General features: G+C 47.8%; 1 protein-coding gene across 4 annotated transcripts in view; it reads right to left on the bottom strand.

The window, feature by feature from the left end:
* Positions 1-142: 142 nt before the first annotated feature.
* Positions 143-16301, bottom strand: part of PWWP2A (PWWP domain containing 2A) — a 29261-nt gene continuing 13102 nt past the window's right edge. For 2 of the 4 annotated variants that reach the window (XM_058034535.1, XM_058034536.1), the window contains exon 3: positions 15775-15866. Coding sequence is in view for 3 of the 4 variants with exons in the window: in XM_058034536.1 (XP_057890519.1) it covers positions 15823-15866 (44 nt within the window). In the remaining variant the exon portion in view is untranslated. Of the gene's footprint in view, positions 292-924; positions 1006-5512; positions 8145-15774; positions 15867-16301 lie in introns of those variants that run through there. The other 2 variants (XM_058034537.1, XM_058034538.1) reach the window with 2 other exon arrangements.

The raw sequence follows: 16301 nt of genomic DNA, 5'->3' as shown, positions 1-16301 counted from the left end.
GCATGGACAAAAATGGAATCACTTTGGAGCTACCCTGGATGCTTTAAATTTTAATTTTTTTTAATAATTCTTTAACATTTCCTTGCTCTGACCAGTGGGTTTCTGTCCCTGCCCACGCTGTGTGCAGTGTCACTCACCTGTGGCTGGCTCTTGTGCCCAGTTACCAGTGGCCTTTTCCAACCTGCTGCTCCTGGGACAGGATTTCTGTTCCTTCCACTCTGTTCCTGCTTCACCCCTTTGAAAGCCTGGGGAGCTGCAAATATTCGTTCTCAGCTGGAGACTGGGGAATTTCTGGGAAATAGAAGCACAACAAAGCTTTTGAATTTCCTACCTGCTGTGCAAACACATCATCAAATCATTGTGCAACTCCCCTGCAGGATGCCTGATGTGCACCTGGAGTTTCCAATGAAGGGAAGGGCAAAGGAAGCAAGGCTGCAGCTGATTAGTGTTTGTAATTTAATTGGATTGTGTGAAAGTCACTGGGAGTTGGGCATGCTGGTACTGAGAACTCAAACCTCCAGGTCATCCCTGCCTCCTCAGGGCCACTCTCCAGCTGGACCAGAAACCTCTGGCAGGTGTTACCTGCCAGCACAGCAAGTTCTGCTCCAGGCAAAATTCCAATTAATTGCCTGAAAGTCCTTTTGCATTGTCCAAATCCTGAACAAGTGCATGTGTCTTGCTTTTGATTTTTAAGTGGTTTTTTTAATGTCTACACTAGTCCTCACAGCTGTCACCAGTAAAATAACTGGTGCCTCCTCCTGGTGCCACTGGCCACAACTCGGGGAGTGCCAGGGAGTTCTGAGTCACACTTGTTGGATTTACAACCTCTACTAGGAAAAAACTGTTTTATGAAACACAATCTTTTAAATACAAGTGCTCCTCAACCAAACAGCTCCTTGCTCAAGTGTTCCAACAGTTACTCACCCTCCTGGTAACCAGCACGTGCCTCCTTTCCAGCTGGAGTTGTCCATCCTCAGCTCCTGCCTTTGTTCCTCCTTCCTTTGCCTGCCAAACACAAAACCTTTCAGTAGCTGGCCTTTCCCCTGAGGTGTTTGCACAGAAATAAAGGTAGTGTTGGTCTTGTCCATAAGCTGGGTTAGTCTCTCCCTACAAAGAACTTTCTCCAGGATTTCCATAACATTTGTGGCTCAGACCTTCCAGTATTTGACACCAGAACTGACAGTGGGATTTGTCTCTGCTTTATGCAGAGGTTCTCACTCACTTCTCTGTCCCCTCAGAGACTTTAATCCTTTTGGCTGCACATGGGCTGAGGTTTAGAATCACAGATTGCCAGGATGGTTTGGGCTGGAAGGGACACTGAAGCTCATCCAGTCCCATAGGCCAGGGACACCTTCCAGAGACCAGTTTGCTCCAAGCCCCATCCAACCTGGCCTCATTCCAGATCCTGCTCATGAGTCCCAAGTTCTGACCCTCAGAGGAGCTGAACACCTGCAGTTCCCTCTGTCCCACCGAATATTTGGAGCATTTAACATCTCTTAAAAGATAGAAAATGCAGCTCCCCAGTTCAAATCTTCAGCTCTGTCCCCCAAAACCCCAGCTCCAAGGGAGGCAGCCACACTCCAGGCACAGCCAATCCCTCCTGCCCAGCAGGATCCAAAATCTCCCCCAGCCCAGCCCTTGGGACATTCAGGATTTGACAAAGCACCGAGCTTTGAAGCCCAGTCCTTCCCTCCTTGATTAACACAAAACTTGCTGGGATCTACCTGCCCCTGATTAGCACAGCCCCAGCCTGGGAGAGAGGAGAAGCTGCTGGTCACCAGCTCCCAGGCTTTAATTAGCTGTGTTATTCCCAAGGGATTACTGCTGCAGCCAAGAACCAATTACACCCCAGTGCCTCCCTCCAACAGGGCAAGGATGCACTGGGGCACATTTAATGTGTAGCATTCATACATTGCTCATTCACAAGCTTTCCCTGTTTGGATGAATCCCAACATTTTCTTGCTCAGCAACTTTTTCCCACCCCAGGCAGGGCTGTGACTGCTGGGGGGGCTCTGGGCAGCGCCTGGCACAGGAATTGTGGCACTAAGCCAGAGGCATCACTGCCTACCCTGACAAAGATTAAAGGCTCTAAATCAACTGAAAATTAAAATAAACCCCTTTTTTCCTGATTCTGCACGTTCAGTTCAGGAATCTCCCAATGGGAAACCATCTGCAGCTGCAGCCTGGAGTCCCCAGAACTGCATGTTTCTCCCCCTTTGTTTCTCAAGGAGACAATTCACAAATCCTGCATTCCCTAAATGGATGTAGCAGGATTAGGTTTGCCTTTCCTGGCCTGCCTGGGCCCAGCACTCTGCTCCTGCTTCCCAGGACTCCCTCCTGCTGTCCATGGGGCTCCAGGAGGAGCCGTGCCTGCTCTGGGATAAGCACACACTGGCCAGGGGAGCCTCTGTTCCTGTCTCTGGGCAGTGAAGGGCAGCACCCCCTCCCTGCAGACACTCCAGGGAACAGGGATGGCAGGAAGAAGGGAAATGCTGGTATCTCATCTGGGCGGTGCCTGCTGGCAGAGCTCCCTAAGTGTATTCCTGAGTGGTGCTGGGAGTGCCCAGCAGGTCCCTGGGGAGGCAGCGGGGCCAGGCCTTTTCTAATTGCATTTCTCCTATTTCCATGAGCTCCTTTGGCTGTGACCCTCCATCCTGGGGCACTTCTCTGTCTGAGGGAGGGAGAATTTGGAACTTAGGGAAAGGAGGAGGCTGGGAGCTCACAGATTCCCTGCCCATGGCTCCGGCCCTGAGCTGCCCTTGAAGCATCAGCTCTCGCTGTGCCCCAACACATTTGTGTCCCTGCTCCCAGCTGGAATGCAGCTGAGGCCTTGGAGCCTGGAGCCAGCAGCAGGTTTTCCAAGGCAAGATGCAGCTGATGGCTCCTGACAGGATCCTGCAGCGTTAATGCAGAGAGTGTGAAGTCCAACCCCCCAGTTCTGCTCTCACAGCTCATGCCCAATGCTGCCTTTTTAAAGGCAACCACAGCCAAGTGAGTGAATCACAGATGCCTCATCCCCATCCATCCGAGCAGTGTCAGTATTCCCAGGGTCTTATCCTTAGCACGGCCCAGTATCCATCCCTGCACACTCTGGGGCCCCCAGCCCCTTCCCCTGACAGCTCAGAGTCTTCAGTGTTTGGATGAACCCTCCAGCAGGAGCAGTCTCACTTAATATTTAATGACCAAGACAACCACAGGCAGAAATTCCAGTCCCCAAGCTCTTAAAATGTGGAGCTCAGCTGAAAATCTGGATTTCAAAATCAGAACTACCCCTCCTGGGCTTGGAATATTTACCCCAAATCCAGAACATGCCAAAAACCTCTGCAGAGATGCCCAGTCTGCACGGAGCACCCACGGCTTGTGCTGCAAACCCAGCAAGGAAGGCAAAACAAAGAGCACAGAGACACTCAAGGGAAAAGCAGGAGCAGAACCATAAAAGCCGGATATGGAATGTGAATAAACCCCGCAGTATGACCCAGCAAACAACAGCAGCCTTTTCCTAGCTCCCTGCTCTGCCTGCAGAACACAACAGAGAGATGAAATCCCAAAACAACCGGAGCAGGGACAGGGGAGGAGGACACAAACCCAAGGCAGTGAGGGGGAATTAGTGCCAGGCCCGGGTTCTGCCTGAGGGGCTCAGTGCTGGCTCAGCACCCAGCACACCTCCCCTGCTGGATTCCTCCCAGCCTGGGCCATTCCCAGCTTCCCACAAAGCCCTCAAGCACAGAAAGGCCTCTCCATGCAAACCTGGCACTCTCCATGAGGCAGATGAGCCCAGGGACCCTGAGGGAATCAGGAGCCATGAGGGAATCAGAAGCCATGAGGGAATCAGAAGCCCCGAGGGATGTGGGAGCCCCCTTAAGCCCAGCCGGGCCTCACCCAAAATGTTCCCAAATACAGAGCATGACAGTGTGAGTTCCCAATGCCGCTGTCACCGAGCCACAATTCCCTTCAGCAGTGGCCCTGTTGGTCTCACCCTGCAAGCTCTAAACTCTGACCCCTCACACTTTAGACGGGAATCTCTCCAAAGTCCTCGTGCCACAGCTGCACTTTCGCCCGCATTAAGCATCGCCCTTTTGATGCCCGGGGGCAGCAGCAAACGCCATTAGAGGGGCCTTGTGTGGGCTTTGTGTGGGCCGCGGGTCACCTTTATCCCTTTGCCAGCCACTGGAGTGAGGATTAATCCACGGAGTAATTGCAGAGCTCTGCAATCTGCCCGGCCAACCTCTCTGGTGGCTTCGTCCCCACAGCGCTGCTGCCAACTCGGTGTCACAAAGGAGAAACCATTAGCGAGCAATTACACTTCAGCAGGATTTCCCCGCCTAATGAGGATCGCCGGCTCGGGAGGAACTGCTGCAAGGCTGAGGGAATAATGAGAGAAAGGGGATGGGAGTTCCTGTAATCCCGACAGAATGAGAAACAACCATGAAGGAAAAGAAAACCATCTGCTGGAGCTGTGCTCGGCCACAGCCAGATGTGGGTGTTTGTCACAGTGCTCCCAAAGCACCCCAGGCTGAGCCAACAGCAGCACTTCACAGTAAAATCGATTTTGGGAAAAACTCCTCATTATTCACAGCAGGTCACTGCAACAGCCCCTTCCCAGCAGGGTTAGTACCTCTGGGTACCCACCAGCTCCTGGCATCCTCCGTGCCATAAAAACACCCTGTGCCATAAAATCACCAATGCTTCCTAGAAATCAGAACTTTCTAGAAATTAAGTTAACTCAAGCAGCTTATTTTTTGTTTAGCCCAGGAGCTCAACTCAACTTAGGGAATCTTTCTTTACAGTACCAAAATGCAAGTGAAAAAAATGTGTGTAAATACTGCCTTCTATTTGATGGGAAAGAGCAGTTCCAGAGTCTGCCACTCCATAGAATCATGGAACCATGAAGGTTGAAAAAGAACCTTTCACATCATCAAGTCCAAGCACCAACCCAACATCACCAGGTATTTTGTAAAAACACTTGCTGGCATGGCCCTCCTTTGAGCGCAGTGGGATGGAGCCCTGGAACAGAAATTACCTCCCCAGCACCACCTGATCCCTGTTCCAGGGCAAGGAAACACAGCTGAGGGCAAGGCAGCTCCTCCCTGGATGGAGAAATCCCCTGTACACTTACCTGTGAGGGCAAGCCTTGTCTGAAACTGTGAGAACTCCACAAAAACCAGCCCAAGGACTGTGTGTGCCAGGGCAGGAGCCGCTTCCTATGGCATCCCCTCCTCCTCCTGGGACTGCGGCAGAGCCACCAGGGCTTCCTGGACCTGTCTCTACCACACCATCTTTTCTTACTAATTACAAATTTTCCTACTGCTTTGGAAAGCATTCAGCTGGCTAAGCATAGCTTGGGATCTTCCAGCCACTGTGGTGAAAGGTGAGGTTAGGTAGAGACTTGTCCACATGATGGAATTCCAGCAGTGGACCAGCAAGCTGAGTTTAATCTTTGTTTAATCCAGGAAAACCACTTCTGACATAAATCAAAGGCTTTGGGGTCAAGGACTAATAAAGCAAGAAAGTTAAAGACGTCAAAACATTATTTCCCTTTAAAAGAGCACTGAAAAAAATCAAGGCTTTATTTGAATAAATGTTACACAACATTCTTTATCATTTTTACTTCTCAGCAAACCTTAAAGGGTGAATCAGATTTTCCTCATTCAAGTCTACAAAATGAAAGAGGCATAGTGACCATTCAATATACAGACAAGAAGGTAGCACGGAGCAAAGCTTAAATATTAAGCAACTAAAGCAAAAAAGTGAAAAGCAATACATTACTGTCACTCTCTCTCATTAGAATATCCCTGACAATTTCATTTCCAAATGAAAATGTGGTTTCCAACGCAATGCTGGGAAAAGCAAGGCAGACATGAGCTCCCTTGGATGCTATTTGCTCTATACCCATATTCTCCAGTGCACACCTGCATCCCTTGGGTTAATCCCTCCTGGTTCAGCTGCTGTGCTCAGGGAGGGAGGGGAGGAGAGCCCTGGGATCTGGGGGCACAGCCAGGCACTACCGGCTTCCAAAACAACAGCAGGCACTCCTCAACGCCATGTGCAACAACCCTGCCACCACAGTCCCGGGCCTTTTTCCTGAGCAGAAACTGGTTTGTGCCATGTGGTTTGGTGGCTTTTCTGTTTGGTTTCTGGGGAGGTGGGGGACAATGTACCTGATTAGGCCGAGCCCCTATCCATTGTCAATCCAAGCGGAGGTGAAAGGCTGGCACGGAGCCGGCACCAAGGCACCCCTTTCCTCATTCACATGTCTCAAGCTTTCAGTTCTAGTCACATCCCAGGCCCTGAGCAGGACCAGACTGCTGGGCCTCTTCCACTGGTGAAAAGGAAAAGCACTGTAGAACAAATATTCATCCAAATTTTAAAAAAAATGTTTGTACTTCATGGTGAAATTGTTATGGCAAACGGTACAATTTGAACACACTGCACAGCATTGTACAGCCTGATTTTAAAAAGTAGGTAGTGAATATTCAATTTCTGCATTTATAAATAAAGAATTTAGCTCTGAAAAGCAGACACTGAAGCAGCACAAAGCACGAGCTGCCACACACTCAGTGTGTGAATCCCTGATGGGCCTGGCTGGGCTTTGGGGGCCTGTCCCAGCCTGTCACTTCCCCCTCTCCGATTGTTTAACAAGTATAAACCTGTTGCCAATGACAGAGTTGTCCTAACTTCAAATTTTATGTGGTTCATTCAGGCTCCAGACACGAAGAAATTGTCTTTGTGCTGACCCAGAGGCCCCTTGGAAAAGAGTCTCTGGTTTTAAGCGATCCAGACAAAGACATTCTATTTTCTCCAATTCAATCAGGATATCAGTAAGGAGGAAAAGAGTTTCCTACAAGTCCTTTCATCTCTATAGAAACAGAAATTTGACTTTTAGTAGATTATGTGCACATTTTCATATCTTCAAAACAAATATTTATTTTCCCAGGTTACACAATAAATCCCCTGCTAAGAACTTTAAAGAAATGGTTCTGCCGAGACAGTGTGCACACAATGGAAATAATTAGTGACAAATAAATTAATATTTAATAACTCAAGATTTCAGCAGCGTGTCCAGCATTCCCAAGCTCCACTGAAGTCAGTCTTACCCAAGACCTTTCTGGGAGGGGAATAAAATGGATAAAACCCAGTGGGTTTCTTTGTTTTTGATTTACAGCTTTTCAAAGAAGTCAACCCAACTCAGATCAACAACCATCAGAAACTCTAATAAAACCTTTGCTCTCTACTAGTTATCTATCTGAAAAATATTCATGTCAAAAGGAAAAAATAAGCCATGATTTGAAATAGAAATGCCATCCCATTGAATCACTCTCCATCCATGATTCCCATCCTGTTATAGGATTATAAGCAAAATGCTGCTCTCTGCCTTGTAGCCCCTCTCAAGGTTATTCCACAACCCTCAATTCCCTAAGTGTTACAATAGCATAAATAAAATGCAACCATATTCACACAGAAGGAGCTTTCCCATAAAACAGAGATCCATGGAGTTTGTGGTCACTGTCCTTTCCATCACCTCTATGGGAAATGTTGGTCTCAATAGCAGGACTGTTCATATTTCACAATACAACTGGGTTTGGACATGCTTTGATCACAGATCACAGCTCTGCTAACACCTGCACTAAATACTAACTAAGCCTCAGAGAATGGAAAATTGCAATGCTAAAGTCAAGAATAAAAAGAAAAGTTCAAAAGTTACAGTCAACTTCCCAGGCAAATTGGCTCCGTCACTGGCACCTCTCAAAACATACAAACGTGACTGTCACATTACAAAAACCCCAGTTATCTGCAGTGAGTCTTCATCCTAATATTTCAAGTGGTTCCTTGCATGTAAGTGTCATAGAGTCTTTCGTCATTTCATGCGTCATTTATTGCAAAAAAGTTTTATAAAATATTTCCTAACATCTTTTGAAATTTTAAGGAAAATGTACATTAGGTACAGATGCCCTAACGGTGCGAGGGGGAGCTTTAACATCTTTTACCCCCTTTCCCCTTCAAAAAAATGTTTACTACTTGGTGAAGATTTCAGAGGAAAAATAGGACAAGTCAGTCTCAGATTTCTCTCAGTCCTGATGAGCTGGTGCTCTTCGTGGCAGTGTAGTGAGGTTCCATAAAAACAGCGGGTCATTAGTGTCTCTGAGCTGAAAAGGGGAGAGAAAGGGAACATGGTTAAATGTCTTCCAGTACATATTGCAAAGTAGGTAAAGCAAAAGCTGAGGTGACCAGAAAAGTTACTGGCTCGCCTGCTTTGTGCATCGTGTGCAGAAGACAAAAAACAGATTGACATTATCACAAGACAGACACAAGTGAGCAAACTCCTCTGGGGCTGGGGTTTGAGGAGCAGCCACAGAACCAATCTGTTACATCTCACCCCATTTCAGCATCCAGAGAGAATTCCAATTGTAAAGACACTTAAAGACAGTTCAGGAAGCAGGGAGATTAATTCACAAAATCTATACATTGATGGCAGCTCCCAACACAAAGCTAATGTGACCCTGCAGAGCCCTTCCACAGAGGAGCCCGGTGCCTGAGGGAGCAGGAACTGTAAAACCTGCTAATGGTGCTTCCTTCCCATGGCTGCCTGTGCCTGCCCATGTACTCCAGAGAACGGGAATAAATGATGATAAAGCAGACAGGAACAGCCCAAGAACTGAGCCCTGCATGAACCAACACCAGTCAGCCACCAGCTCTTACTGGGAGGAGGGGGAGGCCCTGGCACAGTGTCCAGAGCAGCTGTGGCTGCCCCAAGGCCAGGCTGGACGGGGCTTGGAGCAGCCGGGGACAGTGGGAGGTGGCCCTGCCCATGGCAGGGGGGACACTGGATGAGCTTTAAGGTCCCTCCCAACCCAAACCAGTCTGGGATTCTGGGATTCTATGGGGATTGTGATTCTCAGATACAGTGACTGAAAACCTGATCACCTGGGTCAGCTCAGTGTCTGTGCCACTGAATTCCCTGAGTGCAGCCCATTGTCTGTTTATCGCCCATTCCATGGGGTCACTCACTCCAGGTGGGGTCTGTGGTTTGTGGGACAGTGACAGCTCAGGCTGGCTGAGGGCACAGCTCCCCCCACACAGATCCCACATTGGGAAAGCACTCCTAGAGCACTGAGTCCCAGCTGTGCCCTGTCCCCACCTGGTCCACAGCCTGGAGCCCCGAGTGCCACCTCCAGCCCTTCCTGGGACACTCCAGGGATGGGCACTCCAACCCTCCCTGGGCAGTTCCAGTGCCTGAGCCCCCTTTCCATGGGGAAATTCCTGCTGTGCCCACCCTGAGCCTGCCCTGAGCCCCTTTCCATGGGGAAATTCCTGCTGTGCCCACCCTGAGCCTGCCCTGAGCCCCCTTTCCATGGGGAAATTCCTGCTGTGCCCACCCTGAGCTGCCCTGGCCCAGCCTGAGGCCGTTCCCTCTGCTCCTGTCCCTGTTCCCCGGAGCACAGCCTGAGCCCCCCGGCTGTGCCCTCCTGTCAGGAGCTGTGCAGAGCAACAGGGGCTCCCCTGAGCCTCCTTTGCTCCAGGCTGAGCCCCTCCCCAGCTCCCTCAGCCTCTCCTGGGGCTCCAGCCCCTTCCCCATGGAGCCATGCTAAGGATGCCCCAGAACAAGGTACAGATGTGTGTCAGGACAGGCTCAGGCCCTTCCTGCCTGTCCCAGTGAACCGAGCTCACACAGCCCTTTCCTGGCAGCCAGCACTGCCATGGGGACTCTGACTCTTCAATGTGAACATTTTCTCAATCCCTTTGTTCACTGCTGCCCAAAGAGAACTGCTGCCTTTGAAACTGCTGGCTTTTATCTCCAAAGGAAAAGAGAAGGACACCAGGCAGCCACGGAGGGGGAGAAAAGGCACCCCAGAAGGACAAGGGAAGCAAAAATAGCAGCACTTCCCATCAGGGATTAAACCTCAAGGCCAGGAGCCCAAATTTAAATAGTTACAGTAACATTTATGCACCTTCCTGGGGAATAATGCTGTGTCTGTGTAAAACTATGGAACAGAAGGCACAAAACTCCTATTTTCCTGCTACAGATTCCATTTGTAGCCAGTGAAGAAGAGGGAAACCAGACTGCTCTTCCAGATGATGAACTACCAAAAGCAAGAACTGTTTCCTTCCTTTAGAGCCTCCAGCAGCAGGACCTCAGCCACCCGGAAAACAAAGAGCAGCAACACATTCTTCCCTTTGTGTGCCTAATTCCCTGAAATACATGACACAGTATCAAGAATTCCTAAAACGTGATCCAACCCAGTTTTTTCCATATAAATGTACCAGAAGAGATTATTCCTAAATCCTTCAACACTTGGAATACCTCAAGACTTTTTTTTTCATTAACTAAACTTCTAACTAAACTGACTACAATTCTTTTAAAACCATTTTTGTGGCTTTAGTTCCTTTTCACCAGAGCTACTAAGTACCCAAGCTGCCACCACGTGCTTTAAAATCCTGAAGCACTGCAGAGGGGCAATTAAACCCCAGCATTTCCTAAAGCCAAACAAAAATCCTACACATTACTAAATAAAAAATGATGCTAAATTAGCATTTAAGCAAATATTTGCTTGTAAGTGTATCTGCTTATTTTACTGACAAAGCAAGATCCCTTCTCCCCCTTTGTGCACCTGTTAAAGGATGGCAAGGACAATCCTGCCACCTGAATGTGCTGTGGCTCTGTTACAGAATCTCATTGCTGGGAATAAGCATTTGCCTCCCAAAGCACAGATTCCCAGCTCATGCCTGGAACATAGGAGAATATTCCTTATTCATATTGCATCTTTGACATCCAAAACATCTGTAAGCAAACATGAAAACTGACCTAGATCTGTTTTTTTCCTAAAGAACAACCTGATTTCAAGTTGCTGTTCCATAAATGGCATCAGTCAACAGGAGGCTGCCCCCGAGGCCCTTGGCAGAAGGGCAGTGCAGCTTTCCTCAGCTCAAACCTGGGTACTCCAAGTGTGATTCCTGCAGGATGTGACCAGGACACAGAGGACAGTCCTCTGTTACAGACATACTTTTACAAATATTCTGGTTTTCCAAAATCAGCCTTGCTAATGCCAAAGTGACAGGACAGATCCTCTCCCACTCCTGGCTGCATTGAGCCAGCTCAGCCTGGCCCATTGGTTTCAATCCCTGCCATGACCCACACAGCACCCAGGGTTTCACTGTCACAAATGCAATCAATACTCCAGTGCCTGATTCCAAGTCAGTTTAAGTGTTATTTCCTGTCCCAGCTGCAGCTCAGCAGAGCCCAGCTGCCCCTGTGCCTCTGCCCCATCCCACAGGGATCCACACTCCTGGAACAGCCTCGGTTCCCACAGCCCTCCCTTCCTCCTCTGCACTGAGGAATGGAATCACTGGCACAGAAATGCAATTACAGCTGCTCACAATGTGCCTGGTCCTGGTTTGGGAAGTAACTTGTCAAACACAGCCCAAAGAAACCCCACAGATCCATTTCTTCACACTGAAGGAGCAAAGCTTGGATTCAAACTTGCTCCAGGGGACACTGATTTGTTCCCTGAGCCAGTTCCTACCTGCAGGCTGCTGCTAAGTTCTGCCCTCAGGCCATGGGCAGGCAGGAAGAGGAGATCAGATACCACATCCCATGGCACAAGCACATGAGCCACCTTTCCCAGGTTATTCCACCTTTTTCTTTTTACTTTTGCTCCCAAGTGTCCCTCTTGGATGTGCAAGGTGACTCAGGTGTTCTGAAGCCCTGGTCTGCCAGCACCACCCACTTCCCACCTCCTGCCAGCAGCACCAATTGTATTTCCTGAGGAAAACAGAGCCAAGCTCTCCTCAGTGGCTGGTGCCTGGCACCAAGGTGCTGCTCCAGGGAATTATCCCAAACTGCCCCATCTGGGAGCAACAGCAAAGCTGTGCAGGGAAAAAGCAGGATGGCAAAGCAGACACCAACTCCCTGGCACCACAGCCCTGCCTGGCAACTGCTGCTCTGCCTTGTGTTCCCACAAGGGCACTCGTGTCATTGTTAAAGTTAAAAGAAATAAAATCCTTAATTAATTTAAGTGACAGTCTGGATTGTATCCACATCCCAGGTAACCCAGAAGAGTGAATGTATGAATAAACCACAGGGAACCATAAGCTGCTATTAGGATCCAACAATCACACCCCAATAATCAGAGGTATTTCTGACCTGGGAGGAATTGCTGCTGCTTGGTACAACCCATCCACATGACCACAAACAGTTCTCAGCACAGAGGCCAGAGGTAGATGGGGTCAGACAAACCAGACTGAAAGTGCCAGGAGGGTGGGAAGGGAAGGGAAAAGCCACAGTGCAGGGGGATGTTATTCACTGAACAGCCCCACTGAGCTCTGCCAGGGTGACCCAGGGGAGGGAACTGTTTAACCAAAACCCAAAGTGTCCCAGAGAGCAGCTGGGGGTTAAATGTTGGCTGGGAACTGCCGTGGTCACTGCAAGGCCAGGATCACACACAGGCTCTTTCCAGCAGGGATTAAGGAGAATTTGACACTGGATATCTCAAACCTGACCTGATGGATCTTCAGGCAGCTACACAAGTTCTGTGTTAAATGTGGGTGATCCCTGATCACTCCATGGTCAGAAGTTCTGTCAGTTATGGAGAAATTCCATTTTTAAACAGTCCTAGTCATTGGACCCAATGGATTATGGCACCACACACTGCCAGCCATCCCTCTAGGCTCGAGCTCCCTGCACTCCCCTCCCAGCTCATCTCCAGCTCCAGATCAGCGAGGGACCCCCTGCTCTGCCTGAATTTGCTGTTCCTGCAGGCATTCACTGGAACACAATTATAAAGCCAAGGATGGACTGAAATAGCCTTTCCCTGATTATCAGTCTGCTCCTTTCACAGCTCCTCAAGGCAGGACAGATGATGATGCTAAGAATGAGCTACTGACATCTATTTTTTTTAAATTCGCGTTCCTATTCTACTCTTGACAGTTTTAGCAGACATGAAAGAAAATATCAGGACTTAAGAGAGTTAAATAGAACCAGACCTAAAGGCTAGCAATGCACAAAGCAACTCTTACCCTTCCCCACTTGTGCTACTCTTAATCCTAATCACAGTTAGAAACTATGTTTAAAAAACCCAAAGGTATTTTACTCCATGCTGAAACAAAAAAAGTCTTTTCAGCCTTGCACAAACCTAAACCACCCCAGGAGCCCCACCCAGGGTAGATCTGTAGGCTCCAAACTGAACACAGCAATGTCTGAAAGAGAAACCAAATCATCAGAGATGATTATCTCACTGAAGTGTTGACACAAAGCTCCAACTCTAATTAGAACAGCAACAAATATCTGTTCAAATTTCCTGCATGACTCCACTTCAGACACAGACAAGCATTTCCTGTTGCTTCCAGCTCTGCTCCTGAAGCCTCACACCTTCAAACATCTCTGGGGAAAGAGCTCTGGGCTGTGCAGTCACTGCTCTCTCTGCCAAGGCATTTTACCTGAACATCTCCAGAGGAACAGAGCACCTGAAACTCATCACGTGCCATTCTCCCCTAACCTGGCTGCCCATAAATACCCAACAGCCACACAGAGGCACTCCAGAAACTAAAAAAGGCATCACTTGCCAGTTATCCCACTAAACTGATGGGAAAACAGCAGTCACCCTCTGTGCTGCTGCTGCCTTCTGAAGGATTTAGGTGGGAAAAGACCTCCAAGGTCACCAAGTCCATTCTGTGCCAGATCCCCAGCCTGTCCCCAGCCCAGAGCACCGAGTGCCACCTCCAGGGGTGGGCACTCTAAACCTCCCTGAGCAGTCCCAATCCCAACCACTCTTCAGGAAGAAATTGTTCCTGGCCCCCCTGAGCCAGCCTGAGCCTGTTTGTCCCCACAAGGTGTTCCTGGTGGGAGCAATGGATAAATAAACCATGGGCAGGCCATGGACAGAGGCAGCCCTGGGGCTGTGCTGGGGCTCAGGCACACAAAGTGGGGTTACAGCACACAAAGTGGGGTTACAGCTTGGCTAAACCAGCCCTGGGGCTGTGCTGGGGCTCAGGCACACAAAGTGGGGTTACAGCACACAAAGTGGGGTTACAGCTCAGCTAAACCAGCCCTGGGGCTGTGCTGGGGCACAGGCACACACAGAGTGGGGTTACAGCTCGGCTAAACCAGCCCTAAGCCTTGTCCCAGCCTGCAAGGTTCCTCTCACCCTGTGCCTGCCTGAACCAGGCTCTGCCCCTGGGAGCTGCTGCATCCACAGGAGCAGCTCCTTTGGGGTTAAACCAGAGTCAGGGATGAGCATGAGGAGGAGATTCTCAACTTACTGCAACATGGTGGTGTAAAATATTAATTTAACAAAACAAATTACTTGTTTTGAGCCCTGTTCAGTCTGCAGCCATACAGAACATTCACTATGAAACTGAGGAAAGACTTAAAGCTCATCTGCTACAGATCAAAACTGACTTAAATGCCTTCCACAAACAATTCTTTTGAACATAAAACCACATAAAGAAAGCCCTCCCACACTTCCTGCCCCCCAGTGAACACCTGAGCAAACTCTGCCTATGTAAGCTGCAGTGCTATTCTAATTTTATATAAATTAAGAGAACAAAGCTTCCAGGTCTTCTTAAGAAAAAATAACAATGTCAATATTGATTTTGCCACTACTTGGCTTACAACAACTAACTTAAAGCCAGTTCACTTGAGCTTCTAAACCTCAAGGAAGTGGGGCAGACATCTGACCCACCTCACATGGGTTCCTGACTCCAAAAAGCAGCTTGCTTTAATAACAAAATACAGCTTATTTACTTAAAGAAACTGTTTCTGTTTGCAGGAGAGAATACAGAGAAGTGAAACAGATTTTTTTTCCAATTATTTTTTCCTTTTACAAAATCTATTGTGTGTTTGTCACATTCAAAAAGCATTGACCACTGGGGCTTTTTGGGAACTGTTAGAATGCCAAGGTAAAGCTGGTATATTTGGAAGCTTAATTAGCAATTAATGACCGTGATCTTGAGGAAAATTTGAACAGACATGGGTTTGACACCTTAGACTTCCAATAGTTCTGTGGGCATGACAGAATAATTAAAAAAGGTAAAAAGAAACTGAATGCTTTGGCAAGACCAGACAGTATCATGAACATATGAAATTAAATCTTAAAATAAAAATATTTTCCGGGTTCAATGATTAAATCCTTGCCCCCTTTTTCATGTCTGTTTAATTTCAGTCTGAGCTTAATTTTTTACATTTTTCACGATTGCCTGCGTGGGCAATCCTGGAAAAAGCAGGATGAAAACTGCTTTGGGATGAGCACCAGGAGACTCTTCACAAGGCACTGCAAGGCTGAAGCAGGAATGGGTTGGAGGACACAGGAATTCACATGGTCAGGTAAGGACCAAAACTCACAGAAAAAAAAAGTCAAGTGCATTGCATGAAAATGCCCCAATAGTGAGCAAAAACCATGCAAGAAAAGCTGGAATGGCAGTGGAGAGCAGCTCTGACTGCTCTGAGGTGGAAACTGAAACATTCCCCACTGTACAAGTGACATTATCCACAGGCTCTACTCAAATATATGGCCCAAAAGCTAATTTAGGGAGAAATTTAATCAACTTTCCAGAAAGCCCTCTACAGAGCTTGTTCTGAAACAAAAGGGACAGATAATTAATCATCTCCAAATTAAGACTAAATACACCAATGGTATTTACATCAAGCACTTCATCTTTAAGAATGCATGAAAAAGGACAATTTACTTTTAAAGGGTGTCCTCTAAATCCGGCATACAGATAAAATACTCTGACATCCTGGATTTGTTTCAAAGCTTTTTGAGAAACACACACAAATAATTCAGATTTAGTCCATTTTATTTACAGTTTGTTTTTTTACATTTCAGAGCATTACACAATTACATATCTCATTTTTCTGACCTGCAAACAGATACCTTAAACGGAAATAGTTAAAAAAAAAAGAAAAAAAAAAAGAAAAAATAAAAGTTAGATACATCCAAAATGCAACAATTACACATCTGACAATTCACAAAGTGTAATTTACTAGGACGTATCCTAAGAATTTAGGAACAACCAGTCAGGAGAAAATCTGACCAATTTCAGCAATTGATTATTTACACATTCAAAACAAAGCCTCTCTTAAGCTAAACCTCCAGGCAAATGGCCTGAAAGATTTCTTCAGGAAGAAAGACCAGAATGATTCACACCTATGCAGCATTAACAGCCCTTGATCCCAAACACTGAGGCCTCCTCAGCTTTGTCTTAGAGCTACAGGCATCCCTCGACTTCTCCGACCCTGAAGTGATTTAGTTGTGCCCCCATGTGCATAGAAAGGTTGAGTGTTTAAGCGGTCACTACGATAAAACCCC

Source organism: Melospiza georgiana, chromosome 15 (assembly GCF_028018845.1).
Source record: "Melospiza georgiana isolate bMelGeo1 chromosome 15, bMelGeo1.pri, whole genome shotgun sequence".
Classification (NCBI taxonomy): Eukaryota; Metazoa; Chordata; class Aves; order Passeriformes; family Passerellidae; genus Melospiza; species Melospiza georgiana.
This window is presented reverse-complemented; position numbering and strand designations above follow the sequence as displayed.